Genomic DNA, 14,154 nt, shown 5'->3' with positions numbered 1-14,154 from the left:
CACACAAGCTCCCAATGGAAAGGCCAACTTACAGCTGCCAGTGGGTTGTTGAGGTTACAGGACAATTCACTCTTCCAAGGGTTAAGTCCACAACTTTACATGTCAACTCCCTGGTCTTCTATGGGCTTTATGTCGTGGTGCTTCAAACCACGCACAATTATTTCAAAACCCAGGAGCAGGAATTCACCCATTATCCGCACAATAGACACATTTCATTAAAGGAGGAGATGTTGGCATCTAGCTCTGAGGAGTTTTAAAAATAGTCGTAAGCCATCCTCCGAGGTGGAATCCTAGAAAGCTCAACCGTAATGTCACATATAATAAATTAAATGGAGTATTGACTGCAGTCGCATTTGAATGTCACCTCACAGTCTTTTCATTCCACCTCAGATAAACGGTATTCCGAATGAATTGCTCCATATGCTTTTCAATCCAAGCAAAGGTTTAAATACCAAACTGACAGGCCCATCCACTTTTAACTGGATGCCATTTTACGGCAATTCGCAGTTCAGTTTTCCGAACTGATATTTCAAATGAATTATTTCATTAAGCAAAGGGTACATATCAGACACCAGTGAGCTACAATCCTAATCCAACAGTGAACTGGACTGAGAACACTGATCATGGTTATATTCGCCGCCCACTAATAGTTACTAAAATTTGGCAGCGCCAGCCTGCCCTCTCCCCAACTCCGCTCAAGCATTACCTTCCTTACTCGCGGTGTCTTGCCCGCCCAAACGAAGCCAGTGATCACTTTGTTGACACATTTAAAAAAGGACCGCGGAATAAAGATGGGGAAACACTGAAATACAAACAGGAATCTTGAGAGGACCTTCATCTTCACCATCTGCACCCTCCCAACCAGCGACAACGGAAGCGCATCCCGTCTCCACAAATCGTCCTTCATTTGGTCTACTAGCCGGGCCAGATTTAATTGATGCACCCGGTCCCATTCCCGCGCCACTTGAATGCCTAGGTATCTAAAGCTTCCCCCTACTAATCTAAACGGTAGCTCCCCCGATCGCCTCTCCTGTCCCCTCGCCTGGACCGCAAACATCTCACTTTTCCCCATATTTAGCTTATAACCTGAAAACCGGCCAAATTCCCCGAGAAACCTCATTATTTCTTCCATCCCCTCTATTGGGTCTGATACATACAGAAGCAGGTCGTCTGCATAGAGCGAGATTCTGTGCTCCATCCCCCCCCCCCGGACCAACCCCTTCCATCCCCTTGAGGCTCTCAGAGCAATTGCCAACACTCTATAGCTAGCGCGAACAACATTGGGGAGAGGGGGCATCCCTGTCTCGTCCCCCGGTGCAGTCTAAAATAGTCCAATGTTGTCCTATTCGTCCGTACACTTGCCACAGGAGCCTGATACAGCAAGCTGACCCAGTCAATAAAGCCCCGCCCAAATCCGAACCGTTCCAGTACTTCCCACAGATAATCCCATTCTACCCGATCAAAAGCTTTTTCTGCATCTATTGCGATCACTACCTCTACCTCCCTACCTTCCGGGGGTATCATGATCACGTTTAACAACCTTCTTACATTGGCGACCAACTGCCTACCCTTAACAAACCCCGTCAGCCGCTCGCACACCCCTTCGTCAGCCAAAAGTCCCACATCTAACCTCCAGTTAACCTGAAGTGGTTAGTGTCTTTACTAACCTGCAGGTCAACTCAGTGCGGAGCATGGTCTGAGATTGTGATCACCGAGTACCCCGTGTCCACCACCCCCATCAGTAAGGCCCTGTTCAAAATAAAGGCCGGGATTCTCCCCTACCCGGCGGGGCTAGGCCCACGCCGGAGTGGTTGGCGCCACGCAACTGGCGCCAAAACCGGCGCCAACGGCCTTTGACGGCCGGCGTCGGGGCTGGCCGAAAGGCCTTCGCCGGTTCGCGCATGCGCCAGTGCGTCAGCAACCGCTGATGTCACCACCGGCGCATGAGCGATAGGGGGGTTCTCTTCCGCCTCCGCCATGGTGGAGGCCGTGGCGGCGGCGGAGGAAAAAGAGTGCCCCCACGGCACTGGCCCGCCGGCCGATCGGTGGGCCCGGATCGCGGGCCTGGCCACCGTGGGGGCACCCCCCGGGGTCTGATCGCCCCGTGCCCCCCCCCCCCCCAGGACCCCGGGGGCCCGCTCGCACTGCCAATCCCACTGCCACCAGAGGTGGTTGAAACCACGGCGGCGGGAGAGGCCTCTCAGCGGCGGGACTTCGGCCCATCGTGGGCTGGAGAATCGCCGCAGGGGGCTCGCCGATCAGCGCGGAGGGCACGTCAATCGGCGAGAATTTCGCCCAAAGAAATCAATCCGGGAAGATACTTTATGCACGTCTGAGTAGAAGGAGAACTCCTTCACCTTCGTCTGCCCAATCTGCTCCATGAACCCTTTTAGTTCCTTTGCCATTGCTTACACCCTGCCCGTTTTCGATCTTGGCTGGTACAAGCCAGGGTCAATAACTGTGTTGAAGTCACCTCCCATGACCAACCTGTGCGAGTCCAGGTCTGGTATCTTCCTCAGCATCCTCTTTATAAACTCCACATCATCCCAATTTGGCGCATGCACATTTACTAATATCACCTGCACCCCCTCCACTTTCCCAGCAACAATAATGTACCGAACTCCCACATCCGAGACTATTCTGCCCCTCAAACACCACCCGCTTATTGATCAGGATTGTGACCCCTCTAGTCTTTGAGTCTAGTCCCGAGTGAAAGACCTGACTGACCCAGCCTTTCCTCAATTTAATCTGGTCAGTTACTCGAAGGTGCGTCTCCTGCAACATTACCACGTCCACCTTCAGTCCCTTAAGATCCGCGAACACACGCGCCCTTTTGACCGGCCAATTTAACCCTCGAACATTCCAGGTCACCAGCCTAGTTGGGGGGCTCATTGCCCCCCACTTTGCCGATCAGCCACCCCCTTTTTTTGGGCCTCCAGCCCATGCTCCGTGCATCCACCGGTCTGCCCCCAGGCAGCCTCCGCCCCCAACCTCCTCTCTGTCCCTTAGCCCTAGTCCCTCCCTCGTCAGCAGAACATCCCCCCCCCCCCCCACAGTGACAACACTTTGTAACCCAACCCCATTAATAAACCGAAGATATGCACCCCCCCACTGCGCTTCTGTGAGCTAGGCCGGCCAGCTAGCTTGGTGGCCCCCATCCCTGGTGCCGGATAGTCTCCCACCTATTGTCGTCGTCGTCCCCGCTCATACAAACATACTCCAACATCAAACAATCCCCACACAATTGCCCAACAGAAAAACACCAAGATCTAAACAAGCACACCTCCATCCCCCAACAGTGCAAATGAAAACCTTAATTCACTCAGCTCTGCCACTGGTCCCAAATCAATACAGAAGGCATTACAAACAGCTTCCACAAAACGAAAAATGAGCAACTTTCAAAAAAAGAACAGAAAAGCAAAAAAAACCTAAAAAACATGAACGTTAATTTTTCAGTCCACTACCAGTCCTTTCCTTTTTGCGAAGTCCAGTGCGTCCTCAGGCAACTCGAAATCAAAGTGCTGTTCCTCATGCGTGATCCAGAGACGGGACGGATATAACAGTCCGAACTTCACCATTTTCTTAAAAAGGATCGACCTGATCTGGTTGAAGCCTGCTCTTCTCCTGGCCACCTCCACACTCAGGTCTTGGTAGACCCGCAGGATACTATTGGCCCACTTACAGCTCCGTGTCTGCTTGGCCCATTGCAGTATGCACTCCTTATCCAAGTACCTGTGGAATCTCACCACCATTGCCCTCGGGGGGGGGGGGGGGGGGGGGGGAGGGGGGTCTCCCATTTGCGGCTTCCTCGCGAGTGCTCTGTGAGTACTATCCACCTCTAAGGACCGGGAGAATGCCCCATTCCCAGCAGCTTCTTAAACATGTCCGCAATGTGTGCCCCAGCTTCCCCCTCTCGGACCCCTCCGGGAGCCCAACGATTCTCAAGTTCTGCCGGTGGGACCTATTCTCTAGGTCCTCCACCTTCTCCAGGAACTTCTTCTGCTGGTCTCTCAGCATCCCCACCTCCAACTCCACTGCAGTTTGATGTTCCTCCTGCTCAGCCAGCGCCTTCTCTACCTTCTGGATCGCCCGATCTTGGGCGTCCAATCTAAGCTCCAGCCGCTCAATTGACTCTTTTAAAGGGTCCAAGCAGTCCCGTTTCTGCTTCGCAAAGCCTTCCTGAATAACTTGCATCAGCTGCTCCGTTGACCGCTTGGTCGACAAACCAGAGGTCCGGTCCTCCGCCATGTTGTCTCCCGCTGCAGCTTCAACCCAAGCCTTCTCTGTCTTTCTGTTTCTGCCTGTATGAGCACTCCTAGTCCTTCTCTCCATGCACCAATGTGGGAATTCAGTGCACAATTGCCTCTGTCATCAGTTTTACAATTCAAGTCCGGTAGAAAATTGGGGGGAAAAGTCCAAAAGTCCGACCAAAGCGGGAGCCACCAAATGTGCAACTTACTCCTTCATAGCCGCCACCGGAAGTCCCCACGATTTATCGTTATTGATGGGAACAAGAAGGATGATGTAAAACAGGGCTTCTGTGCTTCGCCACGACTCAAATTGTCAGAGGTCACTGGAATCTCTTCCTCATCTGCTTAAGCACATGGTCAAATTACAGTGTTCATAATGCAGAGGCATGGACTGCCAACCCTTGACAATGAATGGCAGCAGACAGTTTTGGCTGTCAGGGGTATCAGTGCCGCATCTGATTCTGTACTCATTATCCATCTAGACACTTGTAATTACTCAAGGGCCTAGATACTTATCAAGAGTAGACTGCTATGCGATTTCCCCCTTTGTACTTGGTGCAGGCATACTGAGGTCAATTTCAACACTTTTCCACTGTTCTGATAATTTAGCACACATCCACAGATTAAACCTGGAACAATGCTGGTCTGTATGTGTAGGCGTTCATTGTATGGCACCCAATGATGGCCCCACCATCTGGAGTATCCACTTATGGCAATAATGTTGTAAAGGCCTTTGATTTTTGACACCTTCCAGTGATCTGTACGATCGGGATGCTGTTTGCTTAACGCGTCAACTTTAATCCTACAATGTGCTGTTGGAATCATTTATGGTAAGAGTTATCAGGAAAGAAGTAATAAATCCAGACAGAATAAAATGCCCTTCACTCATTGCACTTTGTATTGTCACATTGCAAAGTCATTAGAAAATAGAATTGTTCGGCAGCACTAATGAAGGTTTGTTTGTTTCATTGTTCTGCAGGCTGGGAGTGACGGAGAAAGTATCGGTAATTGTCCCTTTTCTCAACGACTCTTCATGATCTTGTGGCTGAAGGGTGTGGTCTTCAACGTCACAACAGTTGATTTGAAGAGGTAAGATTGTGAGCCAGTCTTCAGAATGTTGTTAGATTTTATACCCAACGCCCTGCAGTATACACGGTAGCTGCTGGTTCAACACTACTGCTGCTGCTGCTGTAACTGGACAATCAAACTCTCTTCAGGCCAGTTGGCCTGACACTTGAGCACGCTAGTCAAATTATGCACCACATTTGCTGAGTCAGAACGCAAACCTCAATCAAGCAACTAAAAAGTAATGTGAAACCAGCCAATCCAAGTTGTCCTCTCAGTTTTATATGAGGTGGAATTTTCTTCCATTAGGTGCAAATGGATTTCATTGACGACACCGGTAATGTTTGTCTACTCCAAGGAGTACATGCAGTGTCAACTGGTTTCCTTGCCCAACAGTTGGTTGTGTTTGAGAAGTAAATTACTAGTTTTCTACATTACAACTGTGACTGCACTTCAAAAGTACTTCATTAGTTGTAGAGCACTTTGCGACCTCCATATATGTGAAAAGTGCTGTATGGATGAAATATTTCAAGATTCAGTCAGGGAGGAATGCATAGTAGGATTATACCAAACATACCAGGAGATTTTCCCACTCTCCTTATCGCCAGCCCAAAAAGTGGAAAATCACATGTTAGTTCAAAATCCCCGACACACAGCTCAGCCCCTTCTTTGATCCTCACCTTACTTACTACCGAAACAAAATCTGATTTGAAAAGGAAGCTCTTATTCTGTTTTCTTCTAACTAAGAATGTGGACAAAAAGTGAATGCCATTCTCCAGTGAGTGGAAAATATTCACCGTGTAACTTGCTTTCCACGTCGACAAATTGATTCCAAAATTAATTCAACATTAGATTCTGCCAGAATAGTACACATTGAAGATCGTAGGATAGCCTAAGACCCTACCATATTGTTTATTACCTATCTAAAGAATGCTCTCCCTGTAAAATCACCAAATCAGACTTCAGCCAACAGCTTGGAGGCTTGAACTGGCGGCTTTGTAAATTTTATTGATCAAATTAGTTTAAATATGTTCCTTTTAATAGTTCATCCTTTAAATTTTTCATATTTCAGAACAAGGATGCAGGTTTGTACTCACAATATCCTGAAATGGATTATCCTGGCAGTACAGCAGTCATTTTATGCTTCCATACATTGTATTAATACTGGTATGGCCTTGAATGCTAATTAAATCTGCTGATGGCAGCAAAAGAATCTCTTTCAGCTGGGGAGAGTGCAATGCAACGGAAGTAGTCAATGGACTTTAATAATGTAAAGCTGCAACATGCTATAATGCATTCCTGTCACTTCAGAGAGTTATATTAAATACCATCTAATAGTAACAATCGGCTCACAAGAAACCTGAAAAATTACTCTAAGTAAGTGCTTATTGCATTCGTATGACATTTCTCTGTTTGATATTTTAACAGAAGTGTTAACTCAATTAAAATAAATAGGATACCAAGTGCATTAAAACAATAGACAAAAGAAACTCTTCCAGTATTTTCAACAATAATATCTGGCCTCTCTGGTCATGTGACTTATTTTTTTGTCTTGGTGTTAGTTGTCACATTTGTGCTGTAAGCTACATAGATTTCATGCCCAACTTAACAACAGAGATAATACTTCAGAAAGGGACAAGTTTTGTCGGTGGTGGAGCATTCTTTTATCGAGCATTTGGGGTAGGTGCAATCACCCTATAAATGGTATACATCTCTTCTGGATAGCATGCCAATGTGACATTACTGCTTGTGGTGTTCCTGATTTTTCTTTCTCATTTTGCCCGAGTTGAAAGTATGAAGTCCCACAAACCTCCTCCCTGGACTTTCACTGTGTAGGAGTCAAGTAAAATTGTCTACTCCACTCAACATGGACTGGATTCTCCAATTTTGAGACTGAGTGCTGACACTGGTGTGGGAACAGTGGCGTTTTATGCCGAAAAAAATGGCGCAAAATCTCCACCGATCCTCCGTCTGGTGGGGGGCTAGCAGGCAGGCAGCGTAGAGCCCCTGACTCTAGCTGCGGGTACGGCCAGAGAATTGCCGGGACCGTGGCCGTGCATGCCGGGTTCCCGGAAAAAAATAGCATGAGTGACCCACGCCGTCGGGAACTGGGCCCATCGGGATGGAGCATCGGGGGAGGGCCTCAGCTGACGTCCTGAGGCCGCCCATACAGCGTGCAGCGTACTCTGTGAGTACGCTGTTTTGAAGGTGGCGGAGCATCGCAAAAGCAGCGCCACCCCAATTTCGGTGCCAAAGGGGAATCATGCAGCCGATCGGCAAACGCGATTTCGGCGTCGGAGACCAGAGAATCCCGCCTAGCGTTTTTATCCCAGGACCTCAAGACTGTTGAAGTTTTCAACAGGTTTTTTCACCCATTCCAACCTTCAGGCATTCAAAACATAGGGAAGAATTTTCCCAAGGCCCCGTCTCCGTGTGTGTGTGTGTGTGTGTGTGTGTGTGTGTGTGTGTGTGTGTGTGTGTGTGTGTGTGTGTGTGTGTGTGGGGGTGTGTGTGTGTGTGGGGGTGTGTGTGTGTGTGGGGGTGTGTGTGTGTGGGGGTGTGTGTGTGTGTGGGGGTGTGTGTGTGTGTGGGGGTGTGTGTGTGTGTGGGGGTGTGTGGGGGTGTGTGGGGGTGTGTGGGGGTGTGTGTGGGTGTGTGGGTGTGTGGGGGTGTGGGTGTGTGGGTGTGTGGGTGTGTGGGTGTGTGGGTGTGTGGGTGTGTGGGTGTGTGGGGGTGTGGGTGTGTGGGGGTGTGGGTGTGTGGGGGTGTGGGTGTGTGGGTGTGTGGGTGTGTGGGTGTGTGGGTGTGTGGGTGTAGGCAGGTGTAGGCAGGTGTAGGCAGGTTCAGTGATCCTGGAGGGAAGAACTCGGCAGACATCCAAACTTGTTTTCCCCTGGCATGGATGTCCTGTGGGATTGTCCCGTACAGAAGCTACACTTTTCTAAGGAGTGATTCCGACTCAGATATTGAAATGTTCAATGGGCGAGGCAAATTCCTGTCTTGATTTTCCAGTGTCACCCTTCAGTGAACTGTGGATGTCTTAACAAGGAGTGGAAATCGTATGGGATGCAAAAGTAGATTGTAGATTCCACTATTTGGCCTGTGCACAGGCGGGACAGAGAGCCCATTCATCGGAGTCTCACAGTCCTGTAGTGTAGGGCTTTGTGTGAGCACTGAGACCATCTGTTGCCTCAAATTCTTTCATGTCATAAACACATCATATTTTCCCCTAATTGTAATGGACTGTTCAGCAAAATCACAGCCAAGCCTCCAAAGTGTCACCTTCCCCTCAGCGTGGGTTGCTCTGGTAACCTACTGTCAAGATGACGGTATGATATAGGTTGCAGCATTTCCGAAAACGTCCTAAAAACCTTTGACTTTATTTTCTTGCAAATCTATCAAGAAGGACATTGGCCAGGATTTTCTGGCCCTGGTGCTGTGGGGGATGAGGTGGGCCAGCTGAAAGCCCATTGGCTTTTGGCGGGACTGGAAGATCCTGGCGGCAGGCGGGGCCAGAACGTCCCAGCCAAAGTGTCTAGGGGGCAGATTCTTAGCTGAGAGGGCATCGCTCTTCAAAACAAAGAAAAGGCATCAATAAATAAGATGTAGCCCAGTGCCCTAGTTGGCCGTGTAATCTCTGTTTCTTTTACTTGTTTTGGTCAATTTTCTCTGTGTTTGGCACTAATTGTATCATTCTGCAGCTCCGTATGATTAAATTCTCACAACACTCTCATAAGTTTGCCCAATGAAATAGGTTATTTTTCCTGCCTTTGACTAGCACAGTTTACAGTTAAATACCATTCAACTACTTCAAATTCTCTCTGCTTACCTCCCGTGTCCAGCACACAATGCTAGTTTTCAACAACTAGGATCCAATTAAGACAATTAAATTTCCATCACACAAACGGAAAAAAAAAATACATTAATTGGCCAAATTGTATTTGACACATTCACTACTGACTGTAACAATATTGTATATTTGAACTTTGCACCAATTATCCGAAGAAGTGGCATTTTACGAAAATTGACAAATTGTCATTTTCGGTGAGAAAATCGTCGTGATTCCCATCGGCTCCAGGGCACAATCCGGAACTCAATTTTTAGGCACTTGGAAGAGTTTTTTTTCCCCACTTGTAAACAATTTTGCAGCCCCAGTCATCAGAGCACTTCAATGAAGGGGCCGCTGCATTTAAACGGCGCCACAGCCCTTGCTCTCATTCAAGCCAGGAGGATGGCAGCGACAAAACCAGCTCCTCGATTTATAGAAGGGGCCCCAACCCATATGCTGGATGCCATGGAGGAGAAGCGGGCTACCCTCTGGCTGGCAGGAAGCCCTCTAGCAAGGTGACAAATCCCATCTGGGAGACGGTGTTAGCACTGGTCAGTGTCAGCAGCCTGACTAAGAGGGCAATGCAGAAAAAAATGCAAGACCTACTCCCATCAGCCAGGGTAAGTTCTCCCTACTGCCTCTCTGCACTCCACCCTTCCAGCACCCCCCGAAATGCCACTTCGATCCCACATGCTGCCACCTCGCAAGAACTTAACATCTGACCTCCTTAAACATGGCTCATCTACCAGCAGTGCCCCAATGCCCACCCTTGACACCACCTCGGAGGAGGACATGGATGAAGCATCACAGCTATCATCCACACCATCAAGCATTGCAGAGACACACATCTCAGTGGGCAACCTTAGCAGCCAGGCTCTGGGTCACTACCTGGTGAGCACCACATTACTTCTGATGCACATCAGGTGGAGGCAGGAACGTCTCCGGGCCTGGACAGTCAGTGTTCTGCTAGGTCCCTCAACTGCTTGAGATGCAAAGTCAGAGCCGGGAATACCAGGAAGGGGGGTCAGCAACACTCCTGTGACTGCAAGGCTGAATGGAGAAGTCCCAAACCTTTCAGTCGCAGGAGATTGTGCTGACAATACATGGCATCCAGGCCAACACTACAAGGGTGGCATCCGCATTGGAAAATCTGGGTAAGAGGTTCCTGAGGATCATGGCTGAGGGGTACAACTGGACATGCAGACAATGACGGACTTCCAGGACTGACAGCACCAAATGAACTTGAGACTTCTGGAGCTCATTCCAGCTGCCCATCTGCCCTATGGAGTAACTGAGGGGCTCATAATCACCTGGAAGGAGGAAGAGGATCCGCTGGACCACATCCTGGGCTTTCCACACAGGAGAACCTGGCAAGGATGTTGCACAGATACGGCACAGTCTCCCGGTGGGGCGGTGTCTTTAGCGCTTGTCTTCTGACAACTCTATGAAGGACACTCAAGTCTTGTAGACCCATGATCTCCTTCTGTGCCCTAGTGCCCGCTCACGGTTGGTGTGGCCTCCGGGCCCTGAGCCTGCCCTACAGCCCATGGTTTCCTTCCGCAGGGTTTTCCCTTGGTGCCGCCACATGTTGCTTCCTGAGTCTTCCAGCGCTCTTCCAGCTCTGTAATAACTCAATGGTCACCTCCACCAGCTCCATACTATCAGATTCCTGCGAGGAATTATAGAGAAGGAGAAAGAGAGTCAGGTTGGTGTCACATCCAGATAACATCAGTACCTCCACTGACCCATTGGCTTCCCGGACCTGGAAGAAGCCAGCCCCAGACCTTATCCAGCAGCGATTGCTTACTCACAGCTCTGGTACACTCCCATTTCCATTACAGGACAGGCCCCGGCCTCTGCCCTTGTCCTGTTGGACTAACCCTTGTGTGTGCTCCCATCTGCTTTTCCCCTCCCTTCTGCTCACTAATACTGAAGATTCTAACAGGAGGGTGAGATGCCCGCATGCCCCTAATGGGCAGAGTCAACTGGACAGTGATGCCTACGCCGGGGGCGGAGGGTGGATGATGGATCCTGACTGGCAGGCATTGGAGTCTGGCACAGAAGCGAGCCCAGAGTTTCTTCATCCCGTGCAACCATGTGTTAAGCCCTGAACCCTGAGTATTCATTCATTTCCTTGACTTTGAACTCTTTCGTAACCGCATCGGTGAATTGAACCCCAATCTCCAAAATGCGGGAATATTAACCACTATACTAACAAGGAATGCTTGCTTCCTTGACTTTAAGATTGTGGAGCAGCTGTCATTGTTACGGATTAACACTTGATGGCCAATTAATCTGACGAGCATGAGTCTCAGGAATGTTGGAGGAGACAATTGCTTAATGCTTCAGGGATAGACAAAGCTAATAGGCACACTTCTTACCCAGGATGCATCATTCCGAGATCTCATTGATGTCATGCCTCAACACTTAACACTCCTGGACAGTTACTCCAGAGTTTGTGCCCCCCCACCCCCTCCCCCACACCACCCGCACCGCCGGCCCAAGCTGGGAACGGTGTTGCCTTCGCTTTCAGGGTCTCATCCACCCAGCCCATTAAGCTTGACTTCTTGACTCTCATTACACTGGACCCCCACCCCATGTGACCTGCAACCGCACCCGCCCCATACCCCCAATGCCACATACAGCAGACTAACACAACCCTAAACACACTTTTAAAACAGCAGACATCAGGATCACCTAACCAACCTTGGCCCCCATCCCGGAAACTGCCCTCTGAGTCCCCCCCCCCCCCCCCCCCCCCCCCCCGCCAGTGCTGGCCAGCAGAATCTTCCCCCTGGTACTCCTTGGTGCTCAGTGAAGTTTGTGGTGCTCAGCTCCTTCCTCCCTTTCGGAGATCATGGCGCCTGGTCCCCGTTTAGAAAAAGCAGTGGCGATTCGCATCCACGTGACGTCATGTCTGATTTTTGTGGACCTGATCGCGTCATCAGGGATGGCACAGGAAGAGTGCTATCGGAAAGTTCCCGTTTTTTGACTTCTCGCGAGATTCCGGGGCCATGACGGGATTTCCCGCCCAGCAACTGCAGCAATCAAGTGTAACAATGACAATTGGCTGCTGAAATACTTTCCATAAGACATAGTTCGAAGGCAGTCAGAGAAGCAGTAAATTGCTACAAAATACATGACAGTTAAAGACAACAATGAATCTTGTGGATCATCCTGTAATTACTTTTCTGTGGGGAACATTTTGTGGTGGATTTGGTGGCATAACCAGCTGTGCTACAGCTGGTACCACTGTAACAGGAAGAAATGTTCCACCAAATCAATCCAGATGTTGCAGGGGCACTGAACAAACATGAAGACATTTTACAAGGGAACTGTCCATAGATTTCCCACTTGTGGATCAGAAATCACCATTCAGCTTATTCTTCAGGAGCCGCATTGGGAAACTATGATAATTGTTTTGATGGAACCCAGTGCAAAAAAGTTTGAAAACCTTTGTGGGAGGTGAATGGCATCCTTATTGCGTCTTTTCACCACTGCAGGAGGTATCTACTCCCTTTGGCTTCGCATTACATGGAGTTCTAGAGTAAGGGATGGGTTTTCCAAACAGGCCTACTGAATTCATCAATGCATAGGTTTAGAGCTTGTATCTCCCCTTGAATCCTTTTCATCTTGCATTCCCCCTGCTCCGCTGTATCTTCAGCTGTGAAGGCTCCACGCTCTAGAATTCCCTCCCTAAATCCTGTCACCACCTTCTTTAAAACTCTCTGTAAAAACAGATTGATTAAGCTTTTGGCCTCCCCTTATTCTATCTCCTTCTTTGGCTTGGCATTCACAGAATCATGGAAAATTAGAGCAGGGTTAGGCCATTTGGCCCTTCAAACCTGTTCTGCCATTCAACATGATCATGGCTGATTCTCTATCTCAACGCAATACTCCAGCATTCTCCCCATACCCCTTGACACCTTTTAGAGTCCAGAAATCTATTTCCCTCTTAAATATATTCAGTGATTTGGCCTCCACAGCCTCCGTGGTAGAGAATTCCACAGGTTCACCACCCTCCGAGTGAAGAAATTTCTCCCCCATCTCAGTCCCAAATGGCCTACCCCATATCCTGAGACTGTGTCCGCTTGTTCTGGACCTCCCCAGTCAAAGGAAACAACATCCCGGTATCCAGTCAGTCCAGCCTTGTCACAATATGTTTCAATTAGATTCCCTCTCATTCTTCTAAATTCCAGCGAATATAGGACCAGTAGACCCACTCTCTCCTCATACGACAATCCTACCATCCCAGGAATCAGTCTGGTGAACCTTCGCTGAACTCGCTCTAAGTGTATCCTTTCTTAGCTAAGGAGACCAAAACTGTACACAATACTCCAGGTGTGGTCTCATCAAGGCCTCGTATAGCTGCAGTGGAACATAGAACATACAGTGTAGAAGGAGGCGATTCTGCCCATCGAGTCTGCACTGACCCACTTAAACCCTCACTTCCACCCTATCCCCGTAACCCAATAACCCCTCCTAACCTTTTTGGTCACTAAGAGCAATTTATCACGGCCAATCCACCGAACCTGCATGTCTTTGGACCGTGGAAGGAAACCGGAGCACCGGGAGGAAACCCACGCAGACACGGGGAGACAGATTCCACACAGACAGTGACCCAATGGGGAATTGAACCTGGGACCCTGGCGCTGTGAAGCCACAATGCTATCCACTTGTGCTACCATGCTGCCTAAAGACATCCTTGCTCCTGTACTCAAGTCCTCGTGCAACGAAGGCCAACACACCATTTACCTTCCTAACCGCTTGCTCTACCTGCATGCTTACTTTCAGTGAGTGGTGTATTAGGACATCCAGGTCCCTTTGTACGCCAACATTTTCCAATCTATGACCATTTATGACAGTAAAGAGTGGTAATAATTTTCAGTTGCACCTTTCTTCTTGCACTTAACGCCATGGGAGGATGGCTGAAATGAGAAGGATAGGGCTGTTATAATACTGCCAATATATCAATGCTGATCAGAAGAAAAAAACGTGTACTTTAGGAAT

At 49.0% G+C, this 14,154-nt stretch overlaps 1 protein-coding gene across 2 annotated transcripts in view; it reads left to right on the top strand.

The window, feature by feature from the left end:
* The window catches only part of LOC119967274 (chloride intracellular channel protein 4), a 165,759-nt gene that overhangs the window by 56,224 nt on the left and 95,381 nt on the right, over positions 1–14,154 (top strand). For both annotated transcript variants that reach the window (XM_038799594.1, XM_038799604.1), the window contains exon 2: positions 5,230–5,339. In XM_038799594.1, coding sequence (XP_038655522.1) covers positions 5,230–5,339 — 110 coding nt within the window. The remainder of the gene's footprint in view (positions 1–5,229; positions 5,340–14,154) is intronic.

The sequence above is a fragment of the Scyliorhinus canicula genome, chromosome 1, assembly GCF_902713615.1.
Source record: "Scyliorhinus canicula chromosome 1, sScyCan1.1, whole genome shotgun sequence".
NCBI classification, from domain to species: domain Eukaryota; kingdom Metazoa; phylum Chordata; class Chondrichthyes; order Carcharhiniformes; family Scyliorhinidae; genus Scyliorhinus; species Scyliorhinus canicula.
This window is presented reverse-complemented; position numbering and strand designations above follow the sequence as displayed.